At 40.9% G+C, this 14,174-nt stretch overlaps 1 protein-coding gene and 1 long non-coding RNA gene across 2 annotated transcripts in view; one reads left to right on the top strand and one right to left on the bottom strand.

Annotated features, from left to right (window-relative positions):
* Positions 1-9,011, top strand: part of CDYL2 (chromodomain Y like 2) — a 109,606-nt gene extending 100,595 nt beyond the window's left edge. Inside the window, exons 5-7 of the mRNA XM_075940014.1 lie at positions 1,523-1,733; positions 2,330-2,473; positions 5,738-9,011. Coding sequence (XP_075796129.1) covers positions 1,523-1,733; positions 2,330-2,473; positions 5,738-5,896 — 514 coding nt within the window. The 3' untranslated portion in view covers positions 5,897-9,011. The remainder of the gene's footprint in view (positions 1-1,522; positions 1,734-2,329; positions 2,474-5,737) is intronic.
* LOC142831054 (uncharacterized) lies at positions 8,972-13,910 on the bottom strand. The gene is made up of 2 exons (XR_012906667.1): positions 13,245-13,910; positions 8,972-11,902 (listed from the first exon to the last, which is right to left on the bottom strand). It is a non-coding gene; the product is annotated as an uncharacterized LOC142831054 (long non-coding RNA).
* Between the last annotated feature and the right edge of the window lie 264 nt (positions 13,911-14,174).

Below are 14,174 nucleotides of genomic sequence, written 5' to 3'. Positions count from 1 at the left end.
CACATTACCAGCAGAGAAATGCCATTGAATTGATCCTACGGCCTTGCTTTGCTCAGCCAAACATGAACTAGAAATCGCTTTAATCCCCCCTTTCTCCGGTAATACATCTTTGCCTTTTGTGCCCATTGATACAGTACTCCTTGCTCTACGTGCCTTGCCTGATAACACAGGAATAGGTTTTCTTCTCCCTTGTGTGAGGTGGAGCTCCTCAACTCTCTCTTCACTCCTTATTTTCTCATACTCAAAATCAGACCTCTTAATATTGATTGTACTGTAACTCTGTGAAAAAACACATCACCATCACTCCCTTTCATACACTGTAAAGTTTAATGTTGGGTCATCTCAAAATCTCTTTGTGTTGTTGTTGTTGAAAATAAACCCATTTTTCTTACAAGGACACCCCTAACTTTAAGACTGTATGTTGTCACATTGACCTCAGTAAGGCTTATCATGTGGTTCAAGTTAAAGTTATACCAGTGCTTTGCTGAATCAGGACCTTAATCTTTCCATGAGCATAAGAATGGCCATATTGGGTCAAACCAGAGGCCCATCTAGCACAGTATCCTGTCTGCCAGCAGTGGCCAGTGCCAGGTGCCCCAGAGGGAACGAACAGAACAGGGAATCATCAAGCGATCCCTGTCACCTAGTCCCAGCTTCTGACAAACAGAGGCAAGGAACACCATGCCTACCAGGGATGTAAGTCAGTAGTCAACTACCTGATAAGCACAGGCTTATCAGGTAGTTGAGTCACTACTCAACTAGTAAATTCCCCCTCCCTTGCTGCTTCTGATACAGAGGCAGCAAGAGGGAGGGAGCAGGAGCCTCTTCCCTCCTCCCCATCACTTCAAATCTGTTGTCAGAGTCTGACATAGAGATTTTTGTTCTACCTTAATCTAAATTACTTCTAACAAATACCTCTGAGATACCACATAACCTCATTTCAATGTGATTTTTATTTCAGTCTGTGGCTCTCCTTTGTGACTCATTCAGCTTGTGTGTGTTCTTTAGATCACCTTGTTTTACCTCCTATTCCATGGCTCAATGTGATACCTCATCATTAATCTTAGATGTTAAAGAATCCAAGGCTCTACATAAGTATACAACAGCACACCTGTTCTCCTCTTTCATTTTGCAATATATTTAAAGTTGGCTAAGCAAGACCATCTGAACCCATGCTGGCCTTCCTTTAACAGAGTAAGAGCCACTAACGATATAACCCATCCTTTCTTTACTGGTTCAGAAATACCACCAGCCCTAACCATATTGCAGAAAGTTACCATGGTCCAAGGCATTCCAGTTCACACAAGTCAAACACAATTTAAGATAAATCATTTGATATCCCATGGTATTCTGACAAAGTAATTACAGATAAATCCACTGAACTGTTCATCTGGGGAAAGGCCCAATTGGAGAACAGAGGGCATAAAAACTGGGCAAAGCATTTGACATTTAAACCTGTTTTCAGATAAGCAGTTTAAACTCAACAACTAATTGTTTCCCTATTCAATTATTTTTATTTTAGGGATTTTGTTAAAGCTTTTATTCAATTTAAGAAGCCAATTGTAGTTGCTATCAATGGCCCAGCTCTTGGATTGGGAGCTTCTATCTTACCACTGTGTGATATCGTTTGGGCAAGCGAGAAAGCTTGGTTTCAGACTCCATATGCAACGATTCGACTCACTCCAGCGGGCTGCTCATCATATACATTCCCCCAAATCCTGGGTGTTGCTCTGGTAAGGACATTTTCTCTAGAATTGTTCCGCTGCCTTAGTTAATTCCATACTGTTTTATGCTTGTCATGGTCACTACGATAACAAAAATCCTGGGAAAAGTTCCCCCTAATCCCTATTCTGTTCCCATCACAAAGTGACTACCATTCACAAAGTGACTAGAATTTGAACCATTCTACAGTGTCTGGTGAAGAGAAACCCAGCAGACATCAGAAGTGGTGTAAATCTGAAGTAACTCCATTAGTCACTTTTTTACACGGGTAAATTAAGATCAAAATATGGCTTCCATTTGGCTTGTACTTGATGTCATGGATAAGTGCCACTTTGCCTATATACAGACCGTTGCTCTTGTAAAATTACTGACAGCAATATGCTGATGTGCATAGCTAATGTATTTTTTTAATTTGCCCATCCAATGCTTAGATGTCCATGCCAAAAGTACTTTGTAAGTACTTGTCGCCAAGAGAAGGAAGAAAATAACCCAAGGGGGTATTACTTCCCTGTTTTCTGATATGATCTTAATTGACCATAGCATCTGATTGTATGGTACAGGAACGTAGGAAACCACCACCATCCTAAGGGAGACTTTGTTTTTGCAGGCAAATGAAATGTTGTTCTGTGGGAGAAAGCTAACAGCACAGGAAGCCTGCAGCAGAGGACTTGTGTCACAAGTGTTTTGGCCAACAACATTCAGCCAAGAAGTGATGCTGCGAGTAAAGGAAATGGCATCTTGCAGCGCAGTGGTAAGAAATCTTGTCAGCTTTTTGTCCGCTAGCCTATTCCAGAATGAAATGGAAACCTGTACAGTTACAGGCCAAAGGAACGTATAATGTGGACTCACTGGAAACAGAGAAAGTGTGCTACAAGGGCCAGTCATGTCCTAGAGAACTAGATTCTCAACTCCTACCGTGAAAAACCTCTGAAGAAGGGCAAAGGGGGTAAATGTAAGCAAGTCTGTGCAAGGATTGTTCGTGGGTTTCTTACCTGATTGTTTCATTGGGGAAGCAGGTTGTTTCACTTCCCCCTTCCCAATAGGGAGTGGATTGTACAGCTCATTGATGAACTTGGAGGAGCCACATAAAGGCAGGGGATCATCAGGAAGCCTGCATCTCTGTGCTGGCTCTCTGTTCCTCAGGTTTCTTCTCTGCTCCAATGGAGCTGCACGGCAATAGTCTTTACAAGGGACCACCCTCAATGAAGGGGAGCGGGTGGGTGGAGGAATGTGTGCCCCTGGGTCCTACTTTCATTCATCACCAGGTGCTAACTCCCTTTCTCTCTCCCCTCGTCCTCATGCAGTTTCTAACCCGACCGAGCATTCTCAGAGGTCCATGTAGGAGAGGTGAGATCCATATAAGGATCCTAAAGCAAAATTTGGTTCAAGGGGTTATTACTTCCCTGTTTTCTGATTGCATCTTAGTAGCGCAGTTAAAACCCCTGCATAGCCCTCACTACCTAATCATAGAATCATAGGACTGGAAGGGAACTCGAGAGGTCATCGAGTCCAGCCCCCTGCCCTCAAGGCAGGACCAAGCTCTGTCTACACCATCCCTGACAGATGTCTATCTAACCTGTTCTTAAATATCTCCAGAGAGGGAGATTCCACCACCTCCCTTGGCAATTTATTCCAATATTTGACCACCCTGACAGTTAGGAATTTTTTCCTAATGTCCAATCTAAACCTCCCTTGCTGCACTTTAAGCCCATTACTCCTTGTCCTGTCCTCAGAAACCAAGAGGAACAAATTTTCTCCTTCCTCCTTGTGACACCCTTTTAGATATTTGAAAACCGCTATCATGTCCCCCCTTAATCTTCTTTTTTCCAAACTAAACAAGCCCAGTTCATGAAGCCTGGCTTCGTAGGTCATGTTCTCTAGACCTTTAATCATTCTTGTTACTCTTCTCTGTACCCTTTCCAATTTCTCCACATCTTTCTTGAAATGTGGCGCCCAGAACTGGACACAGTACTCCAGCTGAGGCCTAACTAGTGCAGAGTAGAGCGGCAGAATGACTTCACGAGTTTTGCTTACAACACACCTGTTGATACAACCTAGAATCATATTTGCTTTTTTTGCAACAGCATCACACTGTTGACTCATATTCAACTTGTGGTCCACTATGACCCCTAGATCCCTTTCCGCCATGCTCCTTCCTAGACAGTCGCTTCCCATCTTGTATGTATGGAACTGATTGTTCCTTCCTAAGTGGAGCACTTTGCATTTCTCTTTATTAAACTTCATCCTGTTTACCTCTGACCATTTCTCTAACTTGCTAAGGTCATTTTGAATTATGTCCCTAATTCAAGGCCCTTTTCGTTGAGGCTTGTATATTCCTGCACAAGCGCCATCTAAGTTGTTACATCTACGCTGTTAAAAAAAGTGTAGGGTAAAAGGTAACAATGAAAACCATAGCTTCCCTGCAACAGTACTAACAAAATGAAAGCAACAGAAGCTACTTGTACTTAATTCCTTAGTTCTACTGCATGTCCCTGACATCCCTTGACTTTACTTAAAAGAGCTATTGTTCAAAGACACAGTAGATGCACAAAAGATTTTTAATTAAATCAAGTGTAGATTGCATCTCAGAGGAGACACTAAGAACTAAGCCCACCATGAAAGGGTCTTTGGAAATGTAGCATAAGCTTATCCGATCAGGCTGATATGCCCTATATAACATGAGCTGGGAAGCCCTCTGAATCTGATCCTGCATTCTCCATTCTCCCACATACTGACCAGAGGTACAATAGCATTGTGAGGGGGTTCACTCACCACCGTAGCGGGGGGTCTGCCGTCTGCTTCCGGGATCAGCTCCTTCTGCTGGCAGAGCACCTTCCCTCTGGCGGGGCTTCCCCCTCTTTCCTCCAGGCCGCGTCGTCCTCTTCGCCACACTGCCCTCTGGCAGTGCCCAAGTCCATCTCTGAGCCCCCCCTTCCGGGGGTTGTTGTTTCTCCACCGGGCTGTTATGCAGGCCCTGCAGCCTGGGGGTTTGTTTGGCTAGAGCTCCCCTAGCCCTGCCTTGCCCCCCCTAGCCCTGCTCTAGCTCCAGGGAGCCTCCTGCCTCCCCAGCAGCCAGGCCCTCACTGACCTTCCTCCTGGGAGTCGCCGCCCAGGTTCTTATATAGCCCCCAGCTGGGCCCTCATCCCCTAATACAGCCCCAGCTGGGGCTAAACTCCCCAGCCCTGCGTCAGGCTGGGGTTTGCCCTTAAAGGGCCAGTGCAGGGCGAACGCCCTGTCACAAGCATCTTCTACTAAGGTCTGCAGCATTGAAGGAAGGTGTTAAAATGTGACCAAATATGAGGGCTACCTATCAAAAGGGTTAAAAGCAATTGAGGGTCAAAAGTAGGCCGAATACAAGGGTCTCATTCTAGTTCATTGTGGACAGTTGTTCATAAAAATACAAAACAGAAGCCAACACCATGCAAAAAAAAAAAATCCAACTATCCTGCTGCTTATAATTGACCCCTTTACAGTCCATTTAGAAGAAACACAGTTCTGGACTAGCAACAAGTTAGAGTTGAAAATGGATAGAGTACCTGTGTCTAAGACTTCGTTGTTTGGTAGCACTATGTTCCTTTTTGTTTCCCTTTTCTATAAAAACTATCTTGTATGAACCCCACGCCTTAGAGCACAGTGAAGCATGGCAAATATCCCAGTTTTGTATAGCTGAGTGTGTTCCCTCCAGGTTTTGTATGTTAAAAAAAAAAAAAAAAAAAAAGAGGAAGAGGAGGAAACAAACCTCATGTGGCTTAAAACATTTTCTAACTTAATGTGGCTTCTATCAAGAGACACACCTGAAAATCACTATTTACTTTTAAAAGTCCTGGTGCTAGTGCATAAATATAAATGCCTGTGCTGGGTATCAGCTTCCACTGACTGCAGGTGAAGGGTAGCTGCACACAACTTCTAGAAAGACCAGGTCCAACTTCTCCACACCAAGGAGACAATTATTTAAGGGGCAATGCCCTATTAATACCGCAGTTCATAGTAATTTGATAATATTTTCAATTTTAGGTATTAGAAGAGTCTAAATGCCTAGTGCGGAGCTTCCTGAAATCTGGACTTGAAGATGTAAATGAAAAAGAATGTCAGATGTTAAAACAGCTGTGGAGTTCTTCCAAAGGACTGGATTCATTATTCAGCTACTTGCAAGACAAAATTTATGAAGTCTGAAGTCACAGTTTAACTTCAAGAGAAAACATTCCAAGTATAAACAGAGTTCAAACATTACCTGTGTTTGAAAAGCAGAGGGAAGGCATCCTTGAGATGAATTTGTGACAGTGTATCCTAATACATATGGTTGTGTCAATTTCCTTGTGAGTTAAATTGAGAAGTTACACAGCTGCATCTAGCTGGTTTGATTTCATGTAAAGATGGAGGCAGGCTTGGTCAGCGCACATAAATTCTACTGAGTGCTGCATCTTTCCCGTGCTCGTCCAGTTAGAAATGTACATTCCACGTGGTGAAAAGCACTATTGTGGCCCAGTAGGCACACCATCTCTAATGGTTTATTTTGTCTGTATGTTTGCTTTTTTTTTTTTTTTTTTTTTAACTTATTCTTGCTTTACAACAAATGTCTGTGCTGACACTGAGGACTCTGTCTCAAAATCAGGTCACAGTAGCACTCTGCAAATCCAGCTTATTTTACTTCAGAGATAATTAAAATATTTTTTTAAGTTCTAACAAAGTAATGAAAACTGATAATTTATATGCATGTGTAAACTTTGTTTTGAAAGAAACGACTAGAATTGTTTTTCTTTCATTGAATTTATTTAACTTATTTATTTTGTGTTTGTATGTAACTGTTTGTTGATCACAGATATTTTCATACTTTCCTTGACTAGATTAAGAGGGTCACATGAGAGTGTAAGGGCCCATTGCGTTTTTAGCAGTGAGCTGTGTAGACAATAAAGAACACATAGAAATCACCAAATGAGTGGGCAAAGTAAAAATGACAGCCATGTATATGTTTCTTTATGTATGAAATTGTACAAAAATGTATTGAAGTTGAGTCATAGTTTGTTAGACTTGTTAAGGGAAAAAAAACAGTGGATGATGCAATTGCGAGTCCCACAAAAGTCTCTCTTCACTTCCTGCCTTCTTGAGGAGCACTGAAGGGCTTACCAACAAAATGCTTTACATTTACTATTTTCCTATTAGCTGGACATTAATAACAGGGTGTGTGGTGCCCTTATGTGGCATCATTGTTCTTCAGGTTTAAACATCTCCTTTTGGTCTGAAGTCTAGAAATGAACCCTTGAGAGCCTTAGTCCAACTGCCTGATTGCTCAGTTGTGGGATAATTACTACTCTGGAGGCATCTGGGTCTGAGGTAGGAGTTTTATAAAAAGGTGCAAGGTTTTGAACTGGGTGGAGATAGTTTTTGTTTTGCTTTTCCAATAGTCCTCTAGTTATGGGGGGCAAAAAATCTGTGGCTGTCCATAGGAGGCATCCATGATAAATGACAAAAAAAAAATCTAATATGCTGTTTTAAATATGACCAATACTTTTCAGCAACACTGATTTTTTAAACACTGGATCTGTCGAGTTTCTGTGTTGCTAGTACCCAGTTAGGTAGGAAAGAACTTGAACACATTCAGTGAATTAAACTGCTATGTTAGCTGCCCAAATAAAACTCTCATAGGAGATAATTTGCACCTTTGTTTCTTTAATGATTTGTGCACTTGCTCTCCATCCTTGAGCTCATCAACCAGATTACAGGTTAAAAGAACTGAAGAGATTTTTGAAGGGTTGTAAGGGGGGGGGAGGAAAGAATATGGTATTAAAGTCTTGGTCAGATTGCAAACTAATAATTCAGTAAGCAGTAGGTTTCCACAAACTCCATCCATCTTTTGCATAGTGAAGTGTAAAGTACCTTCCATTTACATTCTATACATGTTCCTAGGGCCAAATCATGCCATTGTGTTTTTTTAAAGCAGAGTGCTGTGTTAAAGTCAGAAATCCCCCGGAAGTTCTGCTTTTTAAAAAATGGCAGAATCTGACCTGTGTTTAAAATTTGTTTCAATGTCTTCAAAATGCAATACTGAACATGATTACAGAGTGTTCCTTATTTACGGTGGACTAAAAGAAAGGGTAGTTATTTCAGTGAACAGATGAAATGGTTGATACAGCACGTGTTACGTGTTAAGAGTTGCTTATTGCTTAGACCCTTTAGCAAAACTTAAATGTATGTTCAAGTTAAGCACATGCTTGAAGGCTTTGCTGGATCAGGGCCATAAAAACCAATCATGTAAGCATGCACACAAGTCACTTAGTTCAATAGTCCCACTGACTTCAATAGGATTAGTCACATGCATAAGTATATGTACAAATCAGGCTTGCAGTATGGGACATCAGGAAAAAAATCAGGAATAAGTATCATGAAGCCCCCACTTGCATTTTTCTTATACTGGTCCAGAGAGGTACAACTCCAGGTCATATAAAATATTAGGAAGTTTTATTTCCATACTGTGATTGTTATACATTGATATATCTAGGAAAATTGCTCTTGGCAGTATGAAAAAGCATTTTAACACAAAAGGTTTTTGAAAAAAATCATAATTGAATCAACTTTTAAAATGCACCATTTCTGCTGCATTTTCAATTATTTACATTAATAGCTTGACAAAGGAATTGTTGAAATGTGTTTTTTCATAAAAGGCACTAATCATATTTCATGTTTAATTATTCATGTCTAAAGAGTTTCAATAGAATTTTTTTTTTTTCAGAAAAAGACTAATAATTTCAAACGCTTCCTTTGAGAATTCAATCTCCATTGATTTTCTCTTCTGTTTATCTTTACTTGCTGTTCACATATATAGATGTACTGTATATATTAGTCTGGGTACCTTTACTAATATTCACAGTATTTAAAAAATATAAATGCAATTTGTTGTTAAGTATGTTATTTTATTCTTGTGTAAATTGTTTTGTACAATCTTTTAAAATCTGCAGTTTTGCATTTGTAGATATTCAAGGTAAGCAATTTATTTTGTGTTGTCTTGCATGTATATTTTTGCTGTAGATATGTGTTGTTTAGTTTACTACTTCAGTATATTTCTGTTTAAATGAATAAGCTTACAAACTTTAATACAGTATATATTTTCAGAATATAAACTTTTATATTTCTGTGGTAGGTTAGGGTATGCGTTTTAGGCAATCTTTTTCACTACTATTAACTGTTCTTTTAATCTATAGCATATGGTTTTGTGCCAATAGTTTTTCACTAGAATAAAACTCTCTTTTAATGTTAGGGATATATATATATAGAGAGAGAGAGAGAGAGAGACACAGGTTTGCTGATGCGGGGGCGGGGGGAGGAGAGAAGAGCAGGTCATTTGTTTTTTGCCAGCCTTGAATTAACTGAGTTTAAAGTGTAACTTGTAAATTTACTGCATTTGTGAATAAGCCTTACCATTAGGTACAACAAATCTTAAAATTTCGCAATTGCATGTGTGCTATTAAGGATTTCCCCAAATAATCTCTGTAAACCGGTTGGCAAAATCAGAGGATAGGACCTTAAGTTTTCTTGTGAAAAGGGTAATACGGGTGGTTGTTTTTTAAGCAACATAGTTAGAGTTGTCGTCACTTTGGGCTTTGTTTTATATAAACTGTGCATATTGTTCTCCCAACCATAGTAGTTAATCTCAGGCTCTTTGTGGCTGGGTCTATAAAAGTCAAATCTGGCTAAAGCCAACACTCTTTAGGAGACACTAAAGAAGTTTACATAAGAGACTTATAGACAATCTTAATCATAGTACATTTAAGTATTCTGTATCCTGGATGCGTTATCCGTGTCTACCCAGTTAACCATATGTTTTAAGCCATATTAAATCTCTTTACCACTATTTTAAATACTACATGGAAAGTCATTCACTAACTTACCTACAGATTGACAGGACTGTGATTTGTAGTGAATAAAAATATTATGCCTTCCATAAAAACAAAGGACCAAAGAATTACATTATTTTAACAGAACACTAGTTACTTAGCAAGTGAGCTAGTCTGACATTTATAATGAAGATCAAATGATCAATTCCTGCTACAAACACTTCATTTTCACGGCAAAGGGGAAAATGTATCCACTAGACTACTGGAAAATTAGCAATGTTCTGCTAAGTTGGCTTGTCTATTGGTAAGGCTTATTACCAAACCTCTGAGATGAAGCAAAGAACCAAAAATTCAACAAAATCTATGTTATTTTTTTTTATTTCAAACTAGTAACTTGCACAAGAAATTAAATGTAGAATTTTACAAATTAGGCCCTTAAGTTATTTTGTCAGGATGTCATGGAACAGACTAAAACCGTTTCTAATATTTGTAATGAGTACATATTAAATAATGGTATAGGCACCCCTTTATCACAGTATTGTAAATATTTTCTGAAACTGGTACAGTACGGAGGGAATTGTATCTTGATATATCAAATATTGACTGTCTACATCAAATTGTACACAATATATTTGTTGATGGTCCTGTAACTAGTGTATGGACACATTTCTGGGTGCCTTAGAAGTTGTATTTTTCATGTGTGTTAATATGCAGTATTTATACATCGTGAGAAGCTGCTTTGAATAAAAACATTGAAACTTCAGTGATTTTCAATTTTACAGGAATCCAAATGAATTTGGTAAATACTTGCCATACAAAAGGGGGGGTATTATAAAATGATATAGTAAAAACGTTGAATAGATTCCTACATTTTAAAAGAATTTAGGAATTCAGAGATTTTTATTAGGGGAGGATATTACATTGAAATCTGATCATCCAAAAATTCCAAAGACCACAGCAACAAGAAGTGCTGTTAGTAATGCAGTGAGTCTGACTTCATTCCACCCAACCTTCTGTTCACAGCCAAGAAAATTAACAAAGAATAGTTTTCTACAAAATAATTTTCTAAGACTACACCTACTCCACTTTCGCTGCACCCTTGCTTTGACATATGCCACAATATGGCTCATGCTGCTCTAAAGCCATGGACTGCCAGCAATCATGCAGTTCTAAGTGGCTGTACTAAGGGATAGCTGGCTTTGGCGTGGTGACCTTGTATGCAGGACTGCACTGTGTAAGTAGCTCAGAGCCCTGTGTTGCGGCTCGTATGGAACTGCACCATTCCAGTGGAATTTCAGAAGGGGGCCAATCTTTCTGTGGGTGCTTCTATGCAGAGGGTTACAGAGAGGAGCAGTCACTTTGTTCCCCATAAACAGACTAGCAATCTGAAAAACCTCTTGTGACAGGGCCTGGCTTACCTGTTGGGGCACTGCCTGGAGGTAAGGTCACTGGCTCCCAGCTCTCCCTTGTCTCCAGCATCCCTTGCCAGAGATCGATCCCATTTTATGGTGATCCACCTTTCAGAAGGTAGTGACTTGGCCCTCCAGTGGGGTTGACAATTGAGTTTACTCTCTTCCAGGGTGGCAAAACAGAGACCAAAATCCCCACAAAAGAAAAGGTCTTCGGCCTCCTTACGGGGCTCTGTGTGCAGCAGACCCTTGACACTGGGCTTACAAAGTCTGTATCTTCTCTCTGCCCGACTAGAAGAGCAGAAGGGATTTGTTCAGCCTCCAGGCTTTCTCTCTCCATCAGTCTCCAACTGGCCTAGAGTGCTTCAGAGTTGCCTCCCTGGGCCACATCCTACCACTTGCTTCTCCACAAGGCCTAAAAGCCTGACACTTGAAAGTCAAACCGCACAAACAATTGAATCTTCAGCCCAGCAGGGCTCAGCCAGTCACCTCCTTTCCAGGCTAGCTCATCTTCACACTAGCCCAAGTGTCCAGGTTTCACGCCCATACTCAAGGCCTCACATTCTCCCTCTGTGCACAGCTTCAGGCAGGCTGCAGGCCCTGGTCACCTCTCTTCTCCAAACAGGCTTCCAGCTTAGGACTCTGCTGCCCAGGATTCTCTCAGCCCAAAAAAGAAAACTCCCAACTGCCTCACACAGGGATCTCCCCTCTAGCCCATCCACAAGCACAGCTGCAGTTTGCAGGCCACACCCATACTCAGGCACTTCCAAGATGAATCTCTCTTCCTCTGCCATTTCAGCTCCCTCTTCACTTCAGCTGTCTGGCTCTCTTCTAAACTCCTCTATTAGCTGCAGCAGGCTCTCCAAGTGTAACTGGATGAAGTCACCTAAGCACACAATCACTTTTTAACCCCTTCTGGCCCAGTGTAGGGTTTACGTCTCCTGTATGAGACATACAAAGAAGGGAGTTTTTGCATAAGAACCATGAGCAATCTGGAGCCATTCCTGAAATTTCTGTGGCCACACAAAGTCTCCTTCACTCTAGATGCACTTGGAGACATGCAGTACACACATCTAGCTTCCACCATGTGCAACATTAACTTATCTCACAGATTGACAACGTGGCTTGAAAGAAAGGAAACAAACAGGATGCTTCCAAACTGGAAAACCTTCACTCCCTCCCTCCTAAAATTCCAATTGTATAGATTGAGATTTTCCTTAGGAGAAGGAGGGGACAGATTCTAGCCTTCATGGTTCTGGAGAAGAGTCTGAAAATGTGACCCAAAAACAACCTAAAAGCCAATAAAAAGAACCCAAATATTTAATTTTTGAAAGCCTCGTGATTTTTAAGCCAATTTCAATATTTTTGAAGGCTTGGGGTTGGCAATGCTGGGTTTTATATTTTATAAGTTATTTTGTATAAATGCATGGAAGCATGTATACTAGCATTAGAGAAACACACATTATTTAATCAGAGGCAGCAATAACAGCATGAAGAAAAGACTGAACATGCTGAAAGTCACTGTAATGGAAAGCTACGTAGGATACAGTTCCAAAGGTATTCAAACACTTTTTTACATTAATGCTCATTTCCATTCTAACATAGAAGCTAAATTTAAACAAAAGAACTAGAAAACAGTTATATGTTACAACAACAGAAATGTGCTTAGCTTCACAGCTACAACTACTGTTGGGAAGTAGAGGAGTCAGCTCTTTCTAGCTAAGGGAGTGGGAGGCAGGATTCTTAGGTTCTATTCCTGGTGTTGAGTGGACTTGCTACATGACTTTCTGCCAGCCACTTAAATCTTTATACCTTAATCTAACCAGCTTTAAGAAATGAATAGTATTTAGCTCCTTCACAGAAGTGTTATGAGAGCTAATCAATGTTTAACACTCAGAGGCCTAATTGATGTTTGTAATGCTCTGTGGTTGCATTTATATAGAACTTTTCCTCTGAGGCCATGTATAGTATCAGCCTCGGAGGACTTGAACACACATATAATTTAATCTTGTTTAACCAGCACCATAGGTCAACAATTATTGATTTATATTAAATAGTAAAATACTGTACTCTTGTTGTGGGTTAACATACTGCAATTTCTCTTGAAAGATAATAATTTCCACGTGATCTGCAAGCTATTTCCTAAACATGGTGTTTATGGAGTGTTAACAGTATCAACATAAAGTAGTCAGTTGTAGACAAGCATGGCCCTTCATTAACATTTTTTTTAAAATCTATAGATTATTAAAGGTAAAAAAATACAGTCTACACAGCACTACTTACATTCCTTGTTTCCTTTCAGCATTTCTCCCCTGGGGAACAATGGAAATGAACAAAATCAGTTTGACTTCTGTTTTCACTCAGGGGATGCCTATACTTCAGCAGTGCTGCAGTAGTATAGATACTTGTATATCGGTGGAAGTGGATTTCTCGTAGATGCAGCTGTTCCACCTCTCTGAGAGGCAGTACCTAGATTGATGGAAGAAGTCTTCTATCAACCTAGCTTCATCTATAGTTGGAGCTAGGTCCACCTCACAGATACGTTACACAAGACATACATTTTTTACAGCCCTGAGCAGCATAGCTAGATCAACCTAAGGTGTAGATCGGGGTGAGCAATAATTTTTAAATGGGGTCCACTTCACACATTTTTGAAGTGGCCCTGGGCTAGGGTTGCCAGATGGTCTCCCAAAAAATACTGAACACTCCGGCTAAAAATTTTTGTCGAGCAAAAAAAAAAGGCATATAAAAAAAAAAACCCTGCACCACCCGGCTTTTGCACACGATCAGGACCACAGATCCCAGCGCCAATCGGGGTCCTGCCTCCCAGTCGCTCCCCTGCCCCTGCCAGGCTTCCATCCAGCGCCCAGCTGGAAATTCAGAAAATACCGGGCAGAGAGCACAAATAGCGGGCTGTCCAGTAGAAAAACGGACACCTGGCAACCCTACCCTGGGTCACCCCAGAAGGGGTAGAGCCTGGAGCGGAAGGGGCAGGGCCAGGACACTTCCAGTGCTCCCCCGCCCACAGACCGTGATTGGCCTGGGGGTGAGGGAAGCATGTGAAGTCTTTGCCCCCCACACCCCAGCTCCTTGAGCTAACTGACAGTTGTTTTCAAGACTTTGCGTGTGAGGAGACTTCGCACGCTCCGCCTGCTCCCAGGCCAATCAAAACCTGGGGAGCACGTGAAGTCTTTGCCCCTAAGCCCCACTCTG

The sequence above is a fragment of the Pelodiscus sinensis genome, chromosome 12 (assembly GCF_049634645.1).
Source record: "Pelodiscus sinensis isolate JC-2024 chromosome 12, ASM4963464v1, whole genome shotgun sequence".
Classification (NCBI taxonomy): domain Eukaryota; kingdom Metazoa; phylum Chordata; order Testudines; family Trionychidae; genus Pelodiscus; species Pelodiscus sinensis.
This window is presented reverse-complemented; position numbering and strand designations above follow the sequence as displayed.